This window comes from Xiphophorus couchianus, chromosome 8, assembly GCF_001444195.1.
Source record: "Xiphophorus couchianus chromosome 8, X_couchianus-1.0, whole genome shotgun sequence".
Lineage (NCBI taxonomy): Eukaryota > Metazoa > Chordata > Actinopteri > Cyprinodontiformes > Poeciliidae > Xiphophorus > Xiphophorus couchianus.
Genome location: NC_040235.1, coordinates 16,850,135 through 16,867,521, shown reverse-complemented (window position 1 = coordinate 16,867,521; position 17,387 = coordinate 16,850,135). Strand labels below are relative to the sequence as shown.

The 17,387-nt window shown below is 36.6% G+C and overlaps 1 protein-coding gene across 1 annotated transcript in view; it reads right to left on the bottom strand.

The window, feature by feature from the left end:
• The window catches only part of pappaa (pregnancy-associated plasma protein A, pappalysin 1a), a 97,540-nt gene that overhangs the window by 6,450 nt on the left and 73,703 nt on the right, over positions 1–17,387 (bottom strand). The window contains exons 20-21 of the mRNA XM_028025768.1: positions 15,495–15,566; positions 14,637–14,735 (exon numbers count right to left, since the gene is read on the bottom strand). Of these exons, the coding sequence (XP_027881569.1) occupies positions 14,637–14,735; positions 15,495–15,566 (171 nt within the window). The remainder of the gene's footprint in view (positions 1–14,636; positions 14,736–15,494; positions 15,567–17,387) is intronic.

Sequence of the window (17,387 nt, the reverse complement as noted above, 5' to 3'; positions counted from 1 at the left end):
GGGCAATATGGGCAACCGCCCAGGGTGGCATCTTATGGGTGGGTGTATTGAGACCCTCCTAATTGTTTCTCTTCCCCACACTCCCACTTTGATACTTAACCAGAGCATCTGAATGTCAATGGTGATTATAACCCCTCTGTGAAGTTGTAGATAAGGGGTACTTCTCATGTACTTCACATTAACCCATATTTAGGAATCATTGGATGCAAACAAAGGTTTTTTTATAAGTTCAAACATAAAAAAATGAAGCCCATTTTGTGAAACTTTAAATTTACTTACATCTAAGAAAGATATGCTTCTTATGAACAGCCCCAGTTTTTGTTACTTTTCTATAGATGTGTATAATTGTCAAACAATTATTAGATGAATTAATTACAAAACAGATTATACTGCCTTCCACTTGAACCATTTCAAGTATTCACTATGTTGAATTGAATGGGGTTTTTTTTAATTATTGGAGAAAGAGCGTCTGCATAATGTAGCATGAGGTTTAGTTATGTAACCACATCACTGTAAGTCATGATGATAGAGCATTTGTTACTTAGAGCAATGTCTTCATATGCTACTGAAATGATAGACAGATACTTGATAGTGTGAAACAGTTCTAAGTGTCCACCATTGTTACTAAAAAAGAGACTACAACCTGTCTGAAAATGAAAAAAATGTCAAATATGGTGATAAACATACCACTCAAAAAAAACAGTTGAGCAGTTTGTGTGAACAGGACAATATAGATGTCAGATTTATGGAATGAGATGGAGCTTGTCCCAGGTGACTAGTGATACAGACTCTCCTTGCAAATAGGGTATAAAATAACTTGTTTGTGTGGGGGAGGATTTTGCAATGCAAGGGCCAAGTGGGCTGGACCCAGACTCCTTGGAGAAAATGATGTCGACATGGGACGACTTTACAAGCTAAAGGCCGGACACACTTCAGAAACAGCTGTCAACTGCATGAGCACTGTTTCCTCTGAGGCATTTTGAAGCCAAGAACACAGAGTTCCTGATTCTCACCTGACTCTTTCAGAGTTTTATTACAACATCTTTGTTTTACACTTATACCTTGTTTCTTTTAAATTCTCTTCCTATCTTTGTTTTATTACTCCCTTCCCTCGCAGCACTGCTTCCCACTACATAACCCAAGCCTCTTGCGCAGTTTCTGCTTATCCAAGGCCAGTTCTGCTTATATTTCTATGCAGAAAATGATGGTGGGTGGCAGATTTGACATGCTTTCCATTGACCTTGACCTCTAGGGTGACAGGGCCAGGTGCCACATCTGGCCCTGACTAAGGCTTCTCTCAGGGTGGCTGGCTCTCTCAGGGTGGCTGGGAAACTGGGCTGACTAGTTTTGTAATACTGGGGGCCATCCTGATGCCCAGGGCCCCAGAGTTAGAGGAGGGCTGGGAGAGGGCCATGAGGTGAGAGCAAGGCAAGGACAACACTAGGCCCACTGAAGTTGCAAATCTTATCAGAGCCCTGTTCTTCTATTTCAGCAACAGGTAAAACACGGCATTCCTCTCTTCTGTGTGTAAATTATGTAGTAACCTATATAATACTGGATTTATTTTCAAATTACTATATTCATATGTGATTAGAAGAAAGTAGTGGTTGCAAGCAACTGAAATCAGCTAATTCCTTCACAAACATGGTCTATTTTTGATCAAAATGGTTTATGTGTATATTTTTATGATATCCATAGTTCTCATTCCACATACAATACACGTAAAATGCATTTATAGAAAGCAGCTCATTTCATTTACTAATTTTTATGAACCCTACAGAGAGAAAATAAGAAGTAAAAGGTTTATAAAAGTTATTTGATGTGCAGTGAGTAAGAATCTGGACCTTTTCTGTGACATATTTGATTCTGGCTATTAAAGTTTTGCCAATAACATTGGACTTGTTTTCCCATTTGCTTAGCTGTAAAGTATCAATTGGATGGGTCTTTGCAATCAAATCCACATTTGGTGAAAAGCTGACGACTTGGTACCAATAAAGTTCTGAAATGCAATTACATGAGGCAATCTTGCTTAGCCCAACAAAAGTGATTGGACAAACAGGCTCCAAAAGAGGGCAATGGTTAAAGAATCTGGGGTTTATTATAATAACAGTACTAAAATTAAAATATTTTACATTGGTCCTCTGCACTTCCAAATGTGGACTTGTTAAAAGCCAGCGAAAACTAGAGGCCATGTGCTCACAGCAGTGAAGCAATGTGGATTTGGAAAGGATATGTAGTGGTTTTTAGCTCATAGTTATGTGTACATTTCATTTAAAACATGTTCAGCCAGGAAATAAATTACCTTGGGATGCTGAGAAATAAGGCACTGGTGACACTAACAAGTACTGCTAAAAAAATAAATAAAAATATGTGCACCATGTATGTGCATTTATCTCTGTATAACAACTCCAAAAGCTAAGTTTGATAACACATTAAGACAGAGGTTAATGGCTAGCTGGGTTTATCACAAACCGTCATTTTAGAGACAGACATCCATGTCACACGCAAGTAATGTACTGGGCATACTTGTGTCAAACTTAGATTTGCAAGCAGTTTTAGAAACCTTGGTGTGATCTGAGCACCTCCACAAGACCTTAACTTTGACAGAAAAACATATGCCCAGATTCACAAAAAATGTCTCAGAGAGGCCAAGTCTATTTGAGGGAAAAATAAGTTTCCAAGCTATATGGGGGGCTACAAAAAGGGTCTTGCAAAGGGAACCCTCAGAGAGGCATACTCCAGACTCTTGCTTCCTTCCCCCCGCCTCTCCAAATCCAGCCAACAGCTTGCAACTATTAAGGGGAGATCCTGCGGTGACCTTACGTGCAGCCATTCCTTTCACCTTCAAAGATCCTGAAGTGGAACAATAGACAGCAAGTCATCCAGAACTACTTAATACACAAATCTTTACTAAAGCAAAACAAAAATTAAGACTTCTTTACTAGTCTGGGAAGCAACGTAAAATTTATGTGCAGAATTCCATTATGTACAGTCATGCTAAAAGAAGTACCCCTCACCTGTAAGCTGTTTCTATTAGATAATACACCTTTAGTGTACTTAGGTCCTAAAATTAGACAAAAACTATTTTCCTAACACATAGTGTGTTAAACAAAGTCAATATTTATATAACATTTTGAAACTTTGTGGGGAAAATAAGCAAAAGTGCTACTAATTAGATCAAATTGAGAAATAATCTTCTCACACTATTGTGTAAAAGACGTTTGATCCAAGGGTATTTAAAAACATAATACTGGAGAAAAAATAATTATTTTACATCACAGTGCATGTAAGACTGTATCACACTCAATTTGTTCACCACATAAACTAGCCTGCCAAATATTTTTTTTGCTCATCTTGAAAAAATTCTGCTCCTTGACTCCTTAGCTCTTTCACATTATGTATGTAGAACATGAGCACCTCTGTTGCAGAATCAATGCAACTACAACTCAAATGTTACCCAATATAAACATTACTTAACACACGACCCCTGACAATTTCCTAAATGTCATTCAGGAAATAATAATTTGGCCCCTTGGGTTTATCCTTAAGGGGTTTACATGTCATTTGTAGGTGGTATATTGTGCCTTATTATGGAAAAATTATGTATAAAAGGAGATGGTGACATAAAAAAAGTAACACATCCTATCAAGACACAGCAGGACTGTGAATGTCAACCAATGATCTCCAGTATACATGTTTTTATGACATTGGTCTCAAGAATTATTGGCAATGGTAGTAGAAGTTTATCCTGCAATCAGTGGGCAGATGGTTGCAAAATATAGTTAAGATAAAAACAGATAAGAGAGAAGGATAAAATAATAAAGATGAAATAATAAAACATTTGGTTTTTTGGGACAACAGGAGGCTGGAAATGGTAAAGGACAGTGTGCTTGATGTAGTATAGAGAGATGCTTATGAGCTTTTTATAAACAATCTCTATTTCCCTCTGTAAGTATGATTTCCTTTTATTAATTAATCTGAATTAATATATTATTAATATACTTTTTAAGTTCAACAGTAAAGAAAAACCTGAAACATGGCATCCTTGGTTTTTTGTACTGACAACATTAATATTCATTTAAAACATTAAGGCCTTAGCTTTACAAACCTAACCCAGTTCAAGGTAGGTTGACAGCATTTCAGCACTTAATTTATGTCACTATCATTACTGTAGAATATAGACAGTTTCAATGTTTTCTTGTGGTGGAAGACATCGAGAAGTGATGCTATATGTACAACAAACTTATAAAGAAGGCAAACCTACAGTGAGTTCAGCCCCATCAGTTAGCTCCACTATACCTACATTCCAGTCAAAAATAATTGTTACTCTTTTGGTTAACAGCAAAGTAAATAAAATTACATCATTCTAACCCCGACCCAAACACAACAGTTTTTTCGAGTGTTTTAGCAAAGTCATATTCTACCCCTGACTTGCATTTATTCCAAAGCTGCATGTGTTTCTATGTACTGTCAAATTGTTAACCTCAAACACAGTATCCACCACAGAATCCATCATTGTTTAGGAAACATTGGATGCAATCTGAAAACAATTCTTACAATAAATGGCAGTCTCAGGCCTTCTACACATGTAGCTGGGTCTTTATGAAAAATCTCAGCCACATAAAAAAAACCCAATATTGTATACACAGGACCGGTTTCAGAAAAGTTTTTATCCACATGAACCCATGTGTGGGTTCATCCACAGTACCCCCAGTGCATTTAGCACTCGCAGTACCAAGCTAAAACCTATGTCAGTCAATAAGATTGCTTTAAAACAAGCAATCGTATTGTTTTCTGTAAGGAAACAAACATGGTACTACAATTTTCTTTGTGTGAACAGATATATAGTTTTAAATAATAAAACTATATAGTGATATTAAATAGAGTTTTTAATAAATCAATTTATTTTCCCAGATACCTGGCAATGTATGGACTAAGTTTCAGTGGTACTATAAGAGTGTTTAGGATGTTTGTTTTTTAAAAATACTTTAAAACTTTAAAATACTAGTTTATAAATGTACTGCACCATGGTAGATTAAATATCTGCTGTTGTAGCAACCTTCCAGATCTCTCAGGTCTTCTAGTTCTGGTCTGCTCTGCATCCCCAGAACTAAAGCCAAACATGGAGAAGCAGCATTCAGCTTCTATACACCACAAATCTGGAACAATTGTTGATTTGGGGGGGTTTTATTATGTAAAGCACTTTGAACTGACTTGTTGCTGAAATGTGTAGTGCACAAATAAACTTGATTGATTGATTTTGTAAAACAAAGTGTGTGAATGTTTGTAAGACAAGATTGCTTCCCGCTTATGTAAAATTAATATTATAAAATGAGGGTGAATAAAATCTCTTGTCTGAATCACTGTGTCCTTATTTTCCCTTTAACCATAACACCTATGCTGACAGAGAAATTTAGATGTAACAAGTTTTGGCAGAGGAACAGTAAAGATGCATGGAGGGAGTCACTGTTCTGCTGTCACAACATAATGGGGGCATGACATTGACCAAGATTCCCACAGAGACACCAGACTACTGCATAGCAACCAGGGGAAAGCTTATGTGTACTCCTTGTTTCTGAGTTAGATAGAGAGCATGTAAATGACTGAGAGAGGCAATTAGTGATGAAAAGACTGAATGACAGAGAGAATGGATGAGAATTTGTGAGAGTGAGGTCTACTGGTTTAATCCCAAAACAACCTAAATTCATAAGTTCAATACCATGAGATATACCTTCTAAAGTTACAAGCTATCAAATCAATGTATAATATTAATAGTTATAGACATTACACCGTGTTCCAAATTATTATGCAACTTGGATTTAAGTGTCATAAAGATAACATTTTTTGTTGTGCTATTAAATTTATTGATGATATTGTGTGTCAGGGCTCTTTGAATGACTATAATTAATTTTGGAGAGCTGGTTTATTAGTTTGTCTGGTGAACTCAATTAAAGGGAATCTACTTAAGAAGGATGTTCCACATTATTAAGCAGACCACAGGTTTCAAGCAATACGGGAAAGAGAAAGGATCTCTCTGCTGACAAAAGTCATCAGATAGTGTAGAGCCGTATGAAATATGAAAACATTAGATATTTAACGAAAACTGAAGCGTTATTGTACTGTGAAGACTTTTGTGGCTGATTCAGAACAAAGATAGGTTTGTACAGATAAAGGCATAATGAGGAAGGTTTCTGTTAGACACATTCATCAGATTAAGAGAGCAGCTGTTAAAATGCCCTTAAAAGCAGCAAACAGTTATTTGAAGCTGCTGGAGCCTCTGGAACCTCAAGGTGGAGGATCCTCCAGAGGCTTGCGGTGCATGAACCTAATATTCGGCCGCCCCTAACCAGAGCTCACAAGCAGAAATGGTCGCAGTGGGCCCAGCCGTACATGAAGATTAATTTTCAAACAGACTTATTCACTGATGACTGCTGTGCGACCCTGGATGGTCCAGATGGACGCAGTAGTGGATTGGTGGTGGATGGCCACCACATCCCAACAAGGCTGTGGCGTCAGCAAGGAGGTGGTGGAGTCATTTTTTTGGGGCCGAAATCATGGGGAGAGAATCATTGGTCGGCCCCTTCAGAGTCTCTGAAGGTGTGAAAATGACCTCAGCAAAGTATATGGACTTTCTGACTGATCACTTTCTGTCATAGTTCAAAACGAAAAGCCGTATCTGTTCTAAATAAAGCTCTGGTCTGGCATGATGAAGAAAGAGCTTAGGCAAAAAAGAGAATGTTTTTACTCTTTCTTTTACATTTTGATGCTGACTTGTGGTTGCTAGATATGAGTTGTGATGAAAATAATAAGATTCTGGACATAAGCAAGGGAAATTAGCTTAATCTGTTGCATGGCAAAATCTTAAAGATAGAGTGAGAAGACTCATCACCCTATGAGATCCAGGAGTAGACTTTCTCCCTTTTCACATTGAAAGCTGTAAGCCAGGGTGGTTCAGGCATATGATCACAATTGCCCCTGGACAATTCCTTTGGAAGCGCGCCCCAATGGTAGGAAACTTTGAAGACGAACATGAGCCCGCTGGAGGGACTGAATATCCCTCCTGGCCCGAGAATGTCTTGGGATGCCCAGAAATAACCATAGAGCATCAATTGCAAGAGGGATTTCTGGGCTTCAGTCCTAAATGTGTTACAACCACAACTAAATTTCAAATAAGCAGAAGATAATGAAATAATGGTTGGTAAAGACCCAAAAGGGTTGAGCAATACCAACATTAACAGTCTTAATTTGACAAGGCCTCCCAATGACTGATGGAGTAGGAGAAGCTGCATGCACAACAGATGAAGAGACACCAAGCAGACAGAGCAGATCAAGGGAGGGCCAACAGAATTAAGTGTTCTAGACATTGGAGTCCAAACTTGAAGTTGTTTACTGTAAGTCCCTGCTGAAAGGCAGGAAATAACTGCACTACAGCTTTACAGCTTTTTCTTGTCTACTCTGCCTACCCTAATTCAGTTCAAATGACAAAGGCCTCGTGAGAAACTTATATTCTGATGCTGCTGTGAATCTGATTTAAAACCTAATCAGGTTATGTAATTAGTATAGGCTATCACCAGCCCTCAACCAGTAGAGCAGCTGGATACCATAGTACACTGAATACCAGTAGTAGACAAACATTCTTGGTCAAATAGTGATCAAATAGTCCTTTATCCAGAGAAAGGAAGAACAGTTTCATTTCTTGACATATTCTTAATATAATCATATATATGACATACAAATAAACCAGTTGTTACCCACTGTCATTCAAGAATTATATATATATATAGGCACATCTTGCTTTGTCACAGGAACAGTAAAGATAATTATTCAAAGAATAAGAAACTACACCTTTGTCTCATTTCCCAAGAACAAAACATTGAATTTGTTGTACGTGTTATTAACATTTTCTTTCATATCCAACTCATTTTCCATTATCAGCACCTTGTTGGCAAAAAATTATCAAATGGACACCAGCAAGAAAAAGCAGACTGGCTCTAAATAAAATTTGCCTTTAAATACAAATGTCCTGACACAAAGCAGGAGAAATGACTACATTAACAAACATCTAGACTTTCAGTTATAACTCTAATAAAACCAACAAATAAACCTTCTGTTTCAAAACAAGTCCTTAGAAACAGTTCGGTAATTTGGAATAAAGTCATCGACTGTGGTTTGAACAACAATGCTGAGTTCCAACAAAGCAGGAAATACTGTGAGTTTTTGTCACCCAATAAGTTCATGAATCATCAGCTAAGAGAATTTTTCAGTAATAAGTTACAGATTCATTTGACATATAGTCTCTTTGTTTTTGTTTTGTTTGCTTGTAGAAGTTTTATTCAATTCCATCCTGTTGTCTGCCACACATGTGTTCTGTTTGGAGAAAATGAAAATCAGGTGTAATACCCAGTTTTGGTCCCACTGACTTGCTCACACAAGGTTGTTGAGGATAAACATTTCCTGCCAGTAATGAATCTTTTTAAACGATTAACTCAAAGTAAAGTAAACTGATAATAAATAAAAAAGCAAAACTGAAATATGTGCAATCAGAAAAACATTTTCAGATTTATTAGAGCTCTAATACAAATTCCCTTTGCTATTTCCCATTGAACTACACATATTTTGAAAGTAAACCTCAATTTAGCAACCGATTAAGAAGAAAAGCAAATTGTATCTAACATTTGGCTTTTTTGATGTACAGATACCAATCACTCTTATCTGACTAATTCCTTAATGTTTCCTTTTTGTTCCTCACACATAATAAGCTTCACTTAACCCTTACTTCTGGCAGCTGATAAACCAAGTCATGATTGGTCATTTCAGAGCAATTTGTTTTATCTTTCTCAACAATTTCAAGGGGACCCAAAAGTGGAAAGCACCAGTTAATTGTTGTTTTCACGGATGCCTACATTATTCCACCATGTAGAATCTGGTCAAGTAATTAGTATTTTCTGTTGATAATGTTATTGTGTGATATCTCACAAAATCTAAAACAGGTTGGTAGTTTTTAATCTACTGAAATTCTTCTTTCGTTAAAGGTGTAACCACTGTTTTAAAAACGTGGTTTTAAAACGACATGAATAGATTGTGTCAGATCCTCAGAATGTAGCTTAAACTACATTACTCTAACAACTATCCTGTTGTTAGAGTAAAAATATTTCAACTTCAGAAGATGGGTTTTCAACTTAATGACACTTTCTCAATCTACCTATTTGTGTGAATCTATCTTCATTATTTTACATGAAGATCATCAATTAAAGTGCAGATCTAACATGACTGACAGTCTACTGCTAGCCTGCTTAGGGCTTGAAGCCTACTCCTACTGGCCTGACAATGAGAAACTAGCTGCCTCCTCCCTGGGCAAGAGATCCCGCTAAAGAAGAAACAACTTTTTTTTTCACTTTAACATTTCTGCTAACTGATGTATATTTGCACAAAAAATGTATTGGTATAGAGTTTCATTTCTAATTTTCACATCTCTGTGCCAAGTGGCAGCTTTTAGCAGATTGGTGAGAAAAAAACATATCCCTTAGTTCCAAAAACTTTGGACATCCCTGCTGTAATGTAATGGAAAATGTAAATGTAATTAATCACATACATTTTAATATAACCACTTTGAACCTGCATTTGTTTAAGTATAAAAAAGATCAGAGAAAAGTTTTTCTCTGCATTATAAAGTCACAATGTTTACAAATTCTTTTTGTGCAAACTTCTTACTAACTTACTATTTCTTTCATGACATAAGAAATAAAAGAAACATCAAGATGGAGGGATACTTATACAAGGATACAGTGAAGAACGTATTGCAGTATTTGTTTTTATCTAGATAATGTTGACTTTGTGGGCTAAGCAGGGCATTTAGTTCATCTAGAGTGATTCTGAGGAGTTCATGGTCATATGTGATATGTACTATAGGATCTTAAGGTTTGTCCAGGCCATGCATGCAAAGCCAAAGGAAATATTTAATGACAAGTCTCATTTTGACACAACAACACTGTCCTGACATACTGCATTACTATTTTCCCTTCCTCCTCCTCTGGTCCACTCATTGAAAAGTTACAGAAATTTAAAGTTGTAATTTTGGAATATCAACATCCCTTTGCTACAAATTATGTTGGATACTCAAACAGAATATTTTCCCTTTTAGCAGATTGTTGTTTTCTTCAAGCTTTTTCAAGAACTGTAATTTTTGGCCGTTCTCATCGGCCAAAAATTACTCTCAGTGTAATATTTATTGTATTTTAAGTCTAAATGAAGGATGGAAACTTTTGTTCTTACAATAGGATTAGACCTGGTTTAAGCTATTTTTGGGAAGTGTATCAAACTGTTAAAATCCTCAAAGGTTTTTCATTTTCAAAAACAACACATTTGTTATTATACATACCAACACAAGATGTTGAGAACATGTTTTTCTTTGAAGTAGGATCCAACATACCAACTCCTAACTCATGACACAACCCATGGCCAGCTTTCCTTTCATTTCAAGAGCTCAAGCTCGTATTGCCTGAATCTTTTATTGAATTCTATGAGGTCTCACAGAAAGGTCTGGAAGTTCTGCTGATGTCACTTCTTAAGATTGGTCTCAGAAGATGTGGAGATTAGATACTGTCAATCAACAGCAGCAGAACTCGTATAAAAGTGAGGCTATTTCCCATGCAGTTACAAACAAAATTCTAGCGTCACCAATCTGATAAATTATGCCAAACATTTTCCACTATACATGTAAGAAATAAAACATTCAAGCAAATGATGAACCTCTTGCTATTTTCCTGTACAGCACTGTGTACAAATCGCCTAAATGTTGGGTTTGTCCTCCAAACCCAACAGACTTAGAAAAAGGACAAAACGTGCACTTTTACATGTTTGGTCAGCACATATTCAACATGGCAGTTGCCAGAATGCAGTGTCAACACAAGGGAACTATTTTTTGTTGTTGTTGTTTGTTTACTTTACCTTTCGTACAATTGCAACATGGTACTTTCTTTCACATTCTAAACTAACCAGAAAATGGAAAGACAAAAATTACACTAATACAGACTCAGGCTAAAATGTAGCATGAGAATTTCAGTAATTGAGACTTTTATAAATACAGATGAAACCAGAAGATTACACACACCAAATAAGACACACAAAAACTATTTCTCTCACTGTTTGAAGTTGAATAAAACTTGAATCAGTGAAGTTTGATTTTACTTTAAGCTTTAGGTCAGAATTACCCAATTTATTTACATTTGGTAAATGCCCCAATTATGAGAGTAAGAATATGTAAGAGTTGTTTTTATTCATTGAAAATAAAACATTTGCATATATTTCCTCAGTATTTTGTAGCATTGTCTTTGAACTTTTCGGTCCAGCTCCTTCCTGAGAAGTGTGATGCTTGGACATTCGCATCATGTCTATATTTGCATATAGCTGTTTATACAGATGAAAGCGGCACCCAGGAAAATTTGGAAATTGTTCCCAGGATCAAACCAGGCTTGTGCAGCTTAACAATTCTCTTCCTCATACATTTTATTTTATTTTATTTGATGTTTATATATAAAGGCTGTCTCCTTGAGACAGTTTTAATACAACAAACAAAAATAAATTTACAAGCACATATCTTGGATTTTTTCTTTTAATTTTTCCATTGTGTCAAACAAGACAATTAACTCAAATGTGAAGTATACTTATCAGAAGTTTCCAAAGCTCTGACATTGTCACCTTGCTTTCCCTCATTGTTAGATAATTTTCATAATTTTACCTGACCTAAAAAAAAGAGACGTTTGGTCTCATCTAACTTCAATAACAAAAGTTGTATAATATCTTTCTATGTGGCATATGTAAACTTCTGGTTTCAATTATACCTAAAAATGAGGCGACAAGAAATATATTTCAACTGCCAAAGACACAAATAAATGGATAAAGGAAGCTAAGTACATATTACCACTTCCACATGTTTTAGGAGTGGGAGGATTGACCGTGTAATTAAATCCACTTGATTAACGGATAGTTGGTACGTGTGACCATGTACCAACTATCCGAGTTATGACAGAGAGCAGAAGAGCATAGAAAAATGCAACAAAACAGAATAGAAAGACCCCATCTGCTATAATGTTTGAGACGCAATGTTTGCTCTTCATTAGAGTGAGAAAGATTATGAGGCGATTTTATCATTCTACGGTGACACTTTTGGTGGAAAGTGGAAAATATTAAAGACAGTTACCCAATGATGGACAAGGTTCAAACAACGCAAGGCTCAAAGAAATTGTAAAATACCTCAGGGACAATGGAGGAATCTGTTACCATTTCAAATGACAAAGCTCAACAGAGTATAACGAGAAGAAAGATTTATTCTTAGTACGACTTGTTTGAAAGAATTACCAGAAAAACATCTCTCTAAAAGCAATATGATGGTGCAATTTTTTATTTCCAGACACAAGACTTCTGTAATAATGTCCTTTTGACACATGAAACTATAGTAAAGATGTTTGAGTAGCAGAAACATCACATACCAAACATTGAGGTTAGAGGAAAAGAGTAACGTTATGGGCTGGTATTCCAGCCACCAGATCTGGGCATCTTAAAGTCATTTTTTATAATGAATACCTTCATATGCAAAAGTATTCCAGAGTCAAAGGCTGTTTGTGTAATGCTGAATTTATATCAAACATGTTTTGCACATGAAAAAGGCATTCAATGCCTGAAGTTGAATGCTTGTACACGCAAACGTCTGGTGGTTGATATCTAGTGTCAAAATTGCTCTTGACATGTGTGAGAGCAAAGTGTGGAAAAATGCACTTTGGAAGGAGCCTCTTGACTTTTGCCTTTTTTTTCCCTCTTACAGTCTTTTTGTAAAATGGCAGATGAAACTGAGAGAGTGGTTTGACTTTAATTACAAGAAAATGTTGCCATCATCAGGAGCCTCTGCGCTGTGTTTGAATTCACCAGATAATTCAGAGGTGTTCTGAGTTTGGTTAATTTCACTAAACCGTTCTTACTCCAGGAGTGACGTGCTTAGTAGGGCTGCTTTCAGTGCTATTTTTGTCTCACCCAAGCCTAGGTGACGACCTGCGTCACCTAGACCAGTTTGGTCTCTAGTTTTGTGTTTTTTTGCTTTTGTTTTTTTGCATCATGTTTTCTGCTATTAAATACTTGGCAGACAGGGGGCAGACAGGTGGGGTTCGCACAATCGGTAGTGCTTTTCTTTTTGGCACGTCTCCTGCTAGGACACCAACTACATGAACTTACGCCACATAAAAGAGTCTCCAGTAAAGGCTTTGTGTCCAACTGCAAAAATGTAGATTTTCCAACTGTAGCATCTGTCATGTTGGATGTATTGAACTTGCTATACACTCGTCGAATGCTCAAAGACCAGAAGTGCAAAGCCCGTTAAAACATGCAGTGCTAATTGCATGAGACACATCACAAATCTTCTCACTGCCCTTAGATCCATGTCCACCATAGACTTTGCATGTAAACCAGACACCCCTGATGCGCAAATTGCATTTGGTCTGAGCACAGCATAACAGCTAATGCTTGGCCAAAATACACAAATATAACCCTTCCCTCTAGTGTAAAGGGATCTATGAAACAACAGCACATCTATAGCAGAATAGCTTAAAAATAATCAATGCGCTACAACCTCCCAGTGAAAGTCCAGACCTCAACCTGACTTAAATGCTTTGGTGATACCTCTGTAAGTTGTGCATAAGTAAAATGCCCACAAACCTTGGTAAGTTGAAACAAGGATGGATAGAAAAGTTGACCAAAATCATTGTACATCAGAGTGAGAGACCGATAGTCATACTGGAGATTACTGTGATCATTGTGTTTAATGTGGTTCTACAAGCTGCTGACTAATAGGCAGTATTCAGTTTTTGTTCTGTGACCATCTTCACAGTAAAGGAAACTTTTTCTCCCCATTAACACTTTTTTTTTTCTCCAAAAGATAAATTAAACTGGCTCCCCACTGAAAAACCTGCATAGACAGAGAAAACTTACATAGCTAAAAAAAATCCATATTATTCTACCAGCCTTTGGAAGAAGAGTGCAGCCCAGTTCATCTAAACTTTACAGAAACTGGTCTGGTCAGATATGCAACTGTTGTGGCAAACAAGCATGAATAAACCGGTCTAAACACATATCTTGCCAGCAGCTTTCTGAAATTAATCAAATGGAGTTATGTCAGGACAATGGAAGAGTTGTAACTGATTAAATAAATACAGAGCAGACTAAGAATTGACAGACAACTCTGAAGTACCTAATGAGGAGAATGTGACATTAGGAGATGCCTGTAATCTGTCATTGATATACTGTAACCTTTGTTCACTTATGAACACAGACAGACAAAAACGATTACTAAACAGAATAAGTCAGAAAAGAAATTACTATTATCAAACCATCCACTTTTTAATCCATCTAATCCTGTTCGTCATGGTAAGAGCATGAACCCTACCCTAGATTTCATCTGAGATTGAAAGTCACCAATCAACCGGGTATGTATGCCTTTGTTTGGGGGTATTACAAAATCTCTACTAAAGGACAAGAGTAGACTTTAGGACAAAAGAATAATAACTTGTAATAGATCAACTTATCAGTCAGTCTAAATTCAGCATAATTTATTTTTCTATATTTATTTTAAATATGAGCATGCCACTTACCTTCTTAGTCTTGACAGTGGACTGACAGCAGTCTCCTCCATCATAGTTGCAGAAGGCCCTGTTGTTGACTGGATCGCAGTAGTTGTCTCCCATAAATGGCTATTGAAGGAAGAGACGAGTGCAGAAAGAGTGAAATGACAGAGCAAAAACCAGAAGCCTTTCATTACCTTGTTTAAGGCCTAAAGCTTTGTTCGGTTTGGCTCTGGAGCATTTCGAAATCTTTAGAAGTATCTGAATGAATTTGCTGATGAATCCAATACATTAAATTTTCCCCATTCTTCAATGTCACTATTTCAGCCCTTAGTCAGCTAGACCCGTAAATCAAATCGAGACACCATAAACCATAATCAGCACAAAACGCGCCAGTAAGGTGATTTATTGGGTTGGCCCCGCCCTCAACGCTTGGGTTACCCATCAGGTTATCCAGTTGGACTCAGCTCAACAGATTACTTAATAGCTTCATGAAACAAAGCTAAATACAAAGATTTTGAAAGTTTTGAATGTAGTGTTTGAAAATTACTGAAAAAGGCTGTTATAGGACTAATTATATTTTCTATTGCTGACTGCAGTTACAAATGCATTTCATTTCTTAGTTACCAGTTCATATTTAGTCTAGGAGTAGGGTAGAATTATCTAAATTGTTTCACTTAATGAAGACGGGCATAGGTGAAGCCCGTCTTCACCTATGCTTTCTATGTTTTACTTGTGCAGTGTCTGCCAATTCATTTTCTGTCTACAACAATTTAGCCAAGTACAGCTCATAAAACTTTATGTTCTACATTTAATGTTTCACAGTCCACAAGAGATTAAAGAATAAAAATATATCAGAGGAATATATTGCTCAAGTCTTGCACCAACCTCGCATCCTTTGATGCAATGGAGCAATTCTGGAGGAGGATACCATTTCAGTCCCATCGTGCAGACTATACTCTGAAAGACAAGACAACATGTGTTTGTTCAGTTAATTAAGAAATATTGCTGCTTTCAGTGATTCCAAAACTGTTCACAGGCACACCTCCAAAATGAACATGAAGTTGCAATAAGCTGCCTGTCTGGGATGGGGGTTTAAGACAGAAAGAAGTGTGTTGATTACTGCATAAGTAGGATAGTGTAGTTTGTAATTAAAAGTGCCATCCACTGCAAAGTCCTGGCTGATCTCAGGAGGTCCAAATCCCAAACCTACCATGTTCCAATATCTCCCAAAGTTGACACGCTTTTCTTTTGTTGCTGCAAACTAAGGTATTTTCTATTTCAGTACAGTCAGCAAATCAATGTAAAATATAGATCTCGGCCCGAAGGTAGCTAGAAAGAACAACAACAGGGTCTGAGGACAACAGAGCTGTGTGAGTAATAGATTAGTTATTATATATATATATATATATACATATATATATATATATATATATAGAGAGAGAGAGAGAGAGAGCTGCAGGATATATATATCCTGCAGCTCTCTCAGTTTTCTTGTCGCTGTCACCCTATAAGATGATGTCATCCAGAAACTCATATTCTTCTTTCCTTTATCTGCTCTTCCTTTTTTTCTCTCTCTCTCCATCTCACAAACTGTCCCTCTTTTTCTCTCTCTCTCTTTCTCAGTCAGGCCGTAAATCATGATAATCCATGACTGTGGCCTGGTCTCACCCCTAGCTACGTATGGGATCCTCACCCTCGAAAGCATCCCCGGGGCGCTCATAGCACATAAAAATAGATCTCTATCTCAGCGCCATCACAGACGAGGTCATGTCATATGGAAAATGACTAATTCTACCGCCTACTCGACAGAGTAATTTTGCTGATAAGGATTGGGGTGTGGAGGAGGAGGTGCGGGGTACATAATCATCAAAGAGAGTAAAAGGGAAAGGAACAGGAGGACATGGCGCTAAAGACGTACGAGTCTAAGCAGGTCACTAACAACAAAAATAAAACAAGTTGATGAAATATCATTACTTATTAAGATGGCCAACATAAACTCCCATCTCACCAAACTATAACTCTAAGATACTATTGTTTATTTTCTTCTTTTTATAAGTGTAGAAATTACAGAGGAAGAGATACTATTTTCACAATTGGACTAGGAATGTATAGGAATGGTCTTTTTTTTTTCCAAAATATATTTTGTTTATAATTTCATGGTTTCTATTTGTATTTCTTGATTATCGCTGTTTGAACCAATGAAACTCTTATCTTACATGAGAGGATTGCTATACATTTCTAATTTCAAAAATTTTTGCAATTTAATTAGATCCTTTGCTCATTCTGTGAACTTAAATCTGACAATAAGATGACCTGTTGAATATCAGGGAAAAAGGTAAAGGAGCAGATATCAGAAATTCATATAAAAAATAATGCATTGATAAGTAAGTGTCAATTTTTTTATATTGTTTATCCCTGACCAGTGACTAGATGGTCAAATCTTCCCCCTTTACACGGTGCTGAAAGGACAAGAAGGTGTGGATGATGAATGGTTGTTTGTTACATTTTTAATTAGTATCTATATATATATGTATATATATTGCTACAAATTAAAGTAAAGATTTTATGGTAAAATATAATTTTTTCCAAAAAGATTTATGTTTTATTTTTTGTTGATTAAATGTTTTCCTACAAAAGTTTTAAAAATAACTAAAAGCAGCCTTTTTGAATGTCATGTTTGTCCATGCTAAGGCTAACAGAGCCCAAATAACTTCCTGTGGCGCATCTAGGGTAATGAAATCTTAATGGTTCCAAGCTCAGCTCTTCAAGCCCATTTTT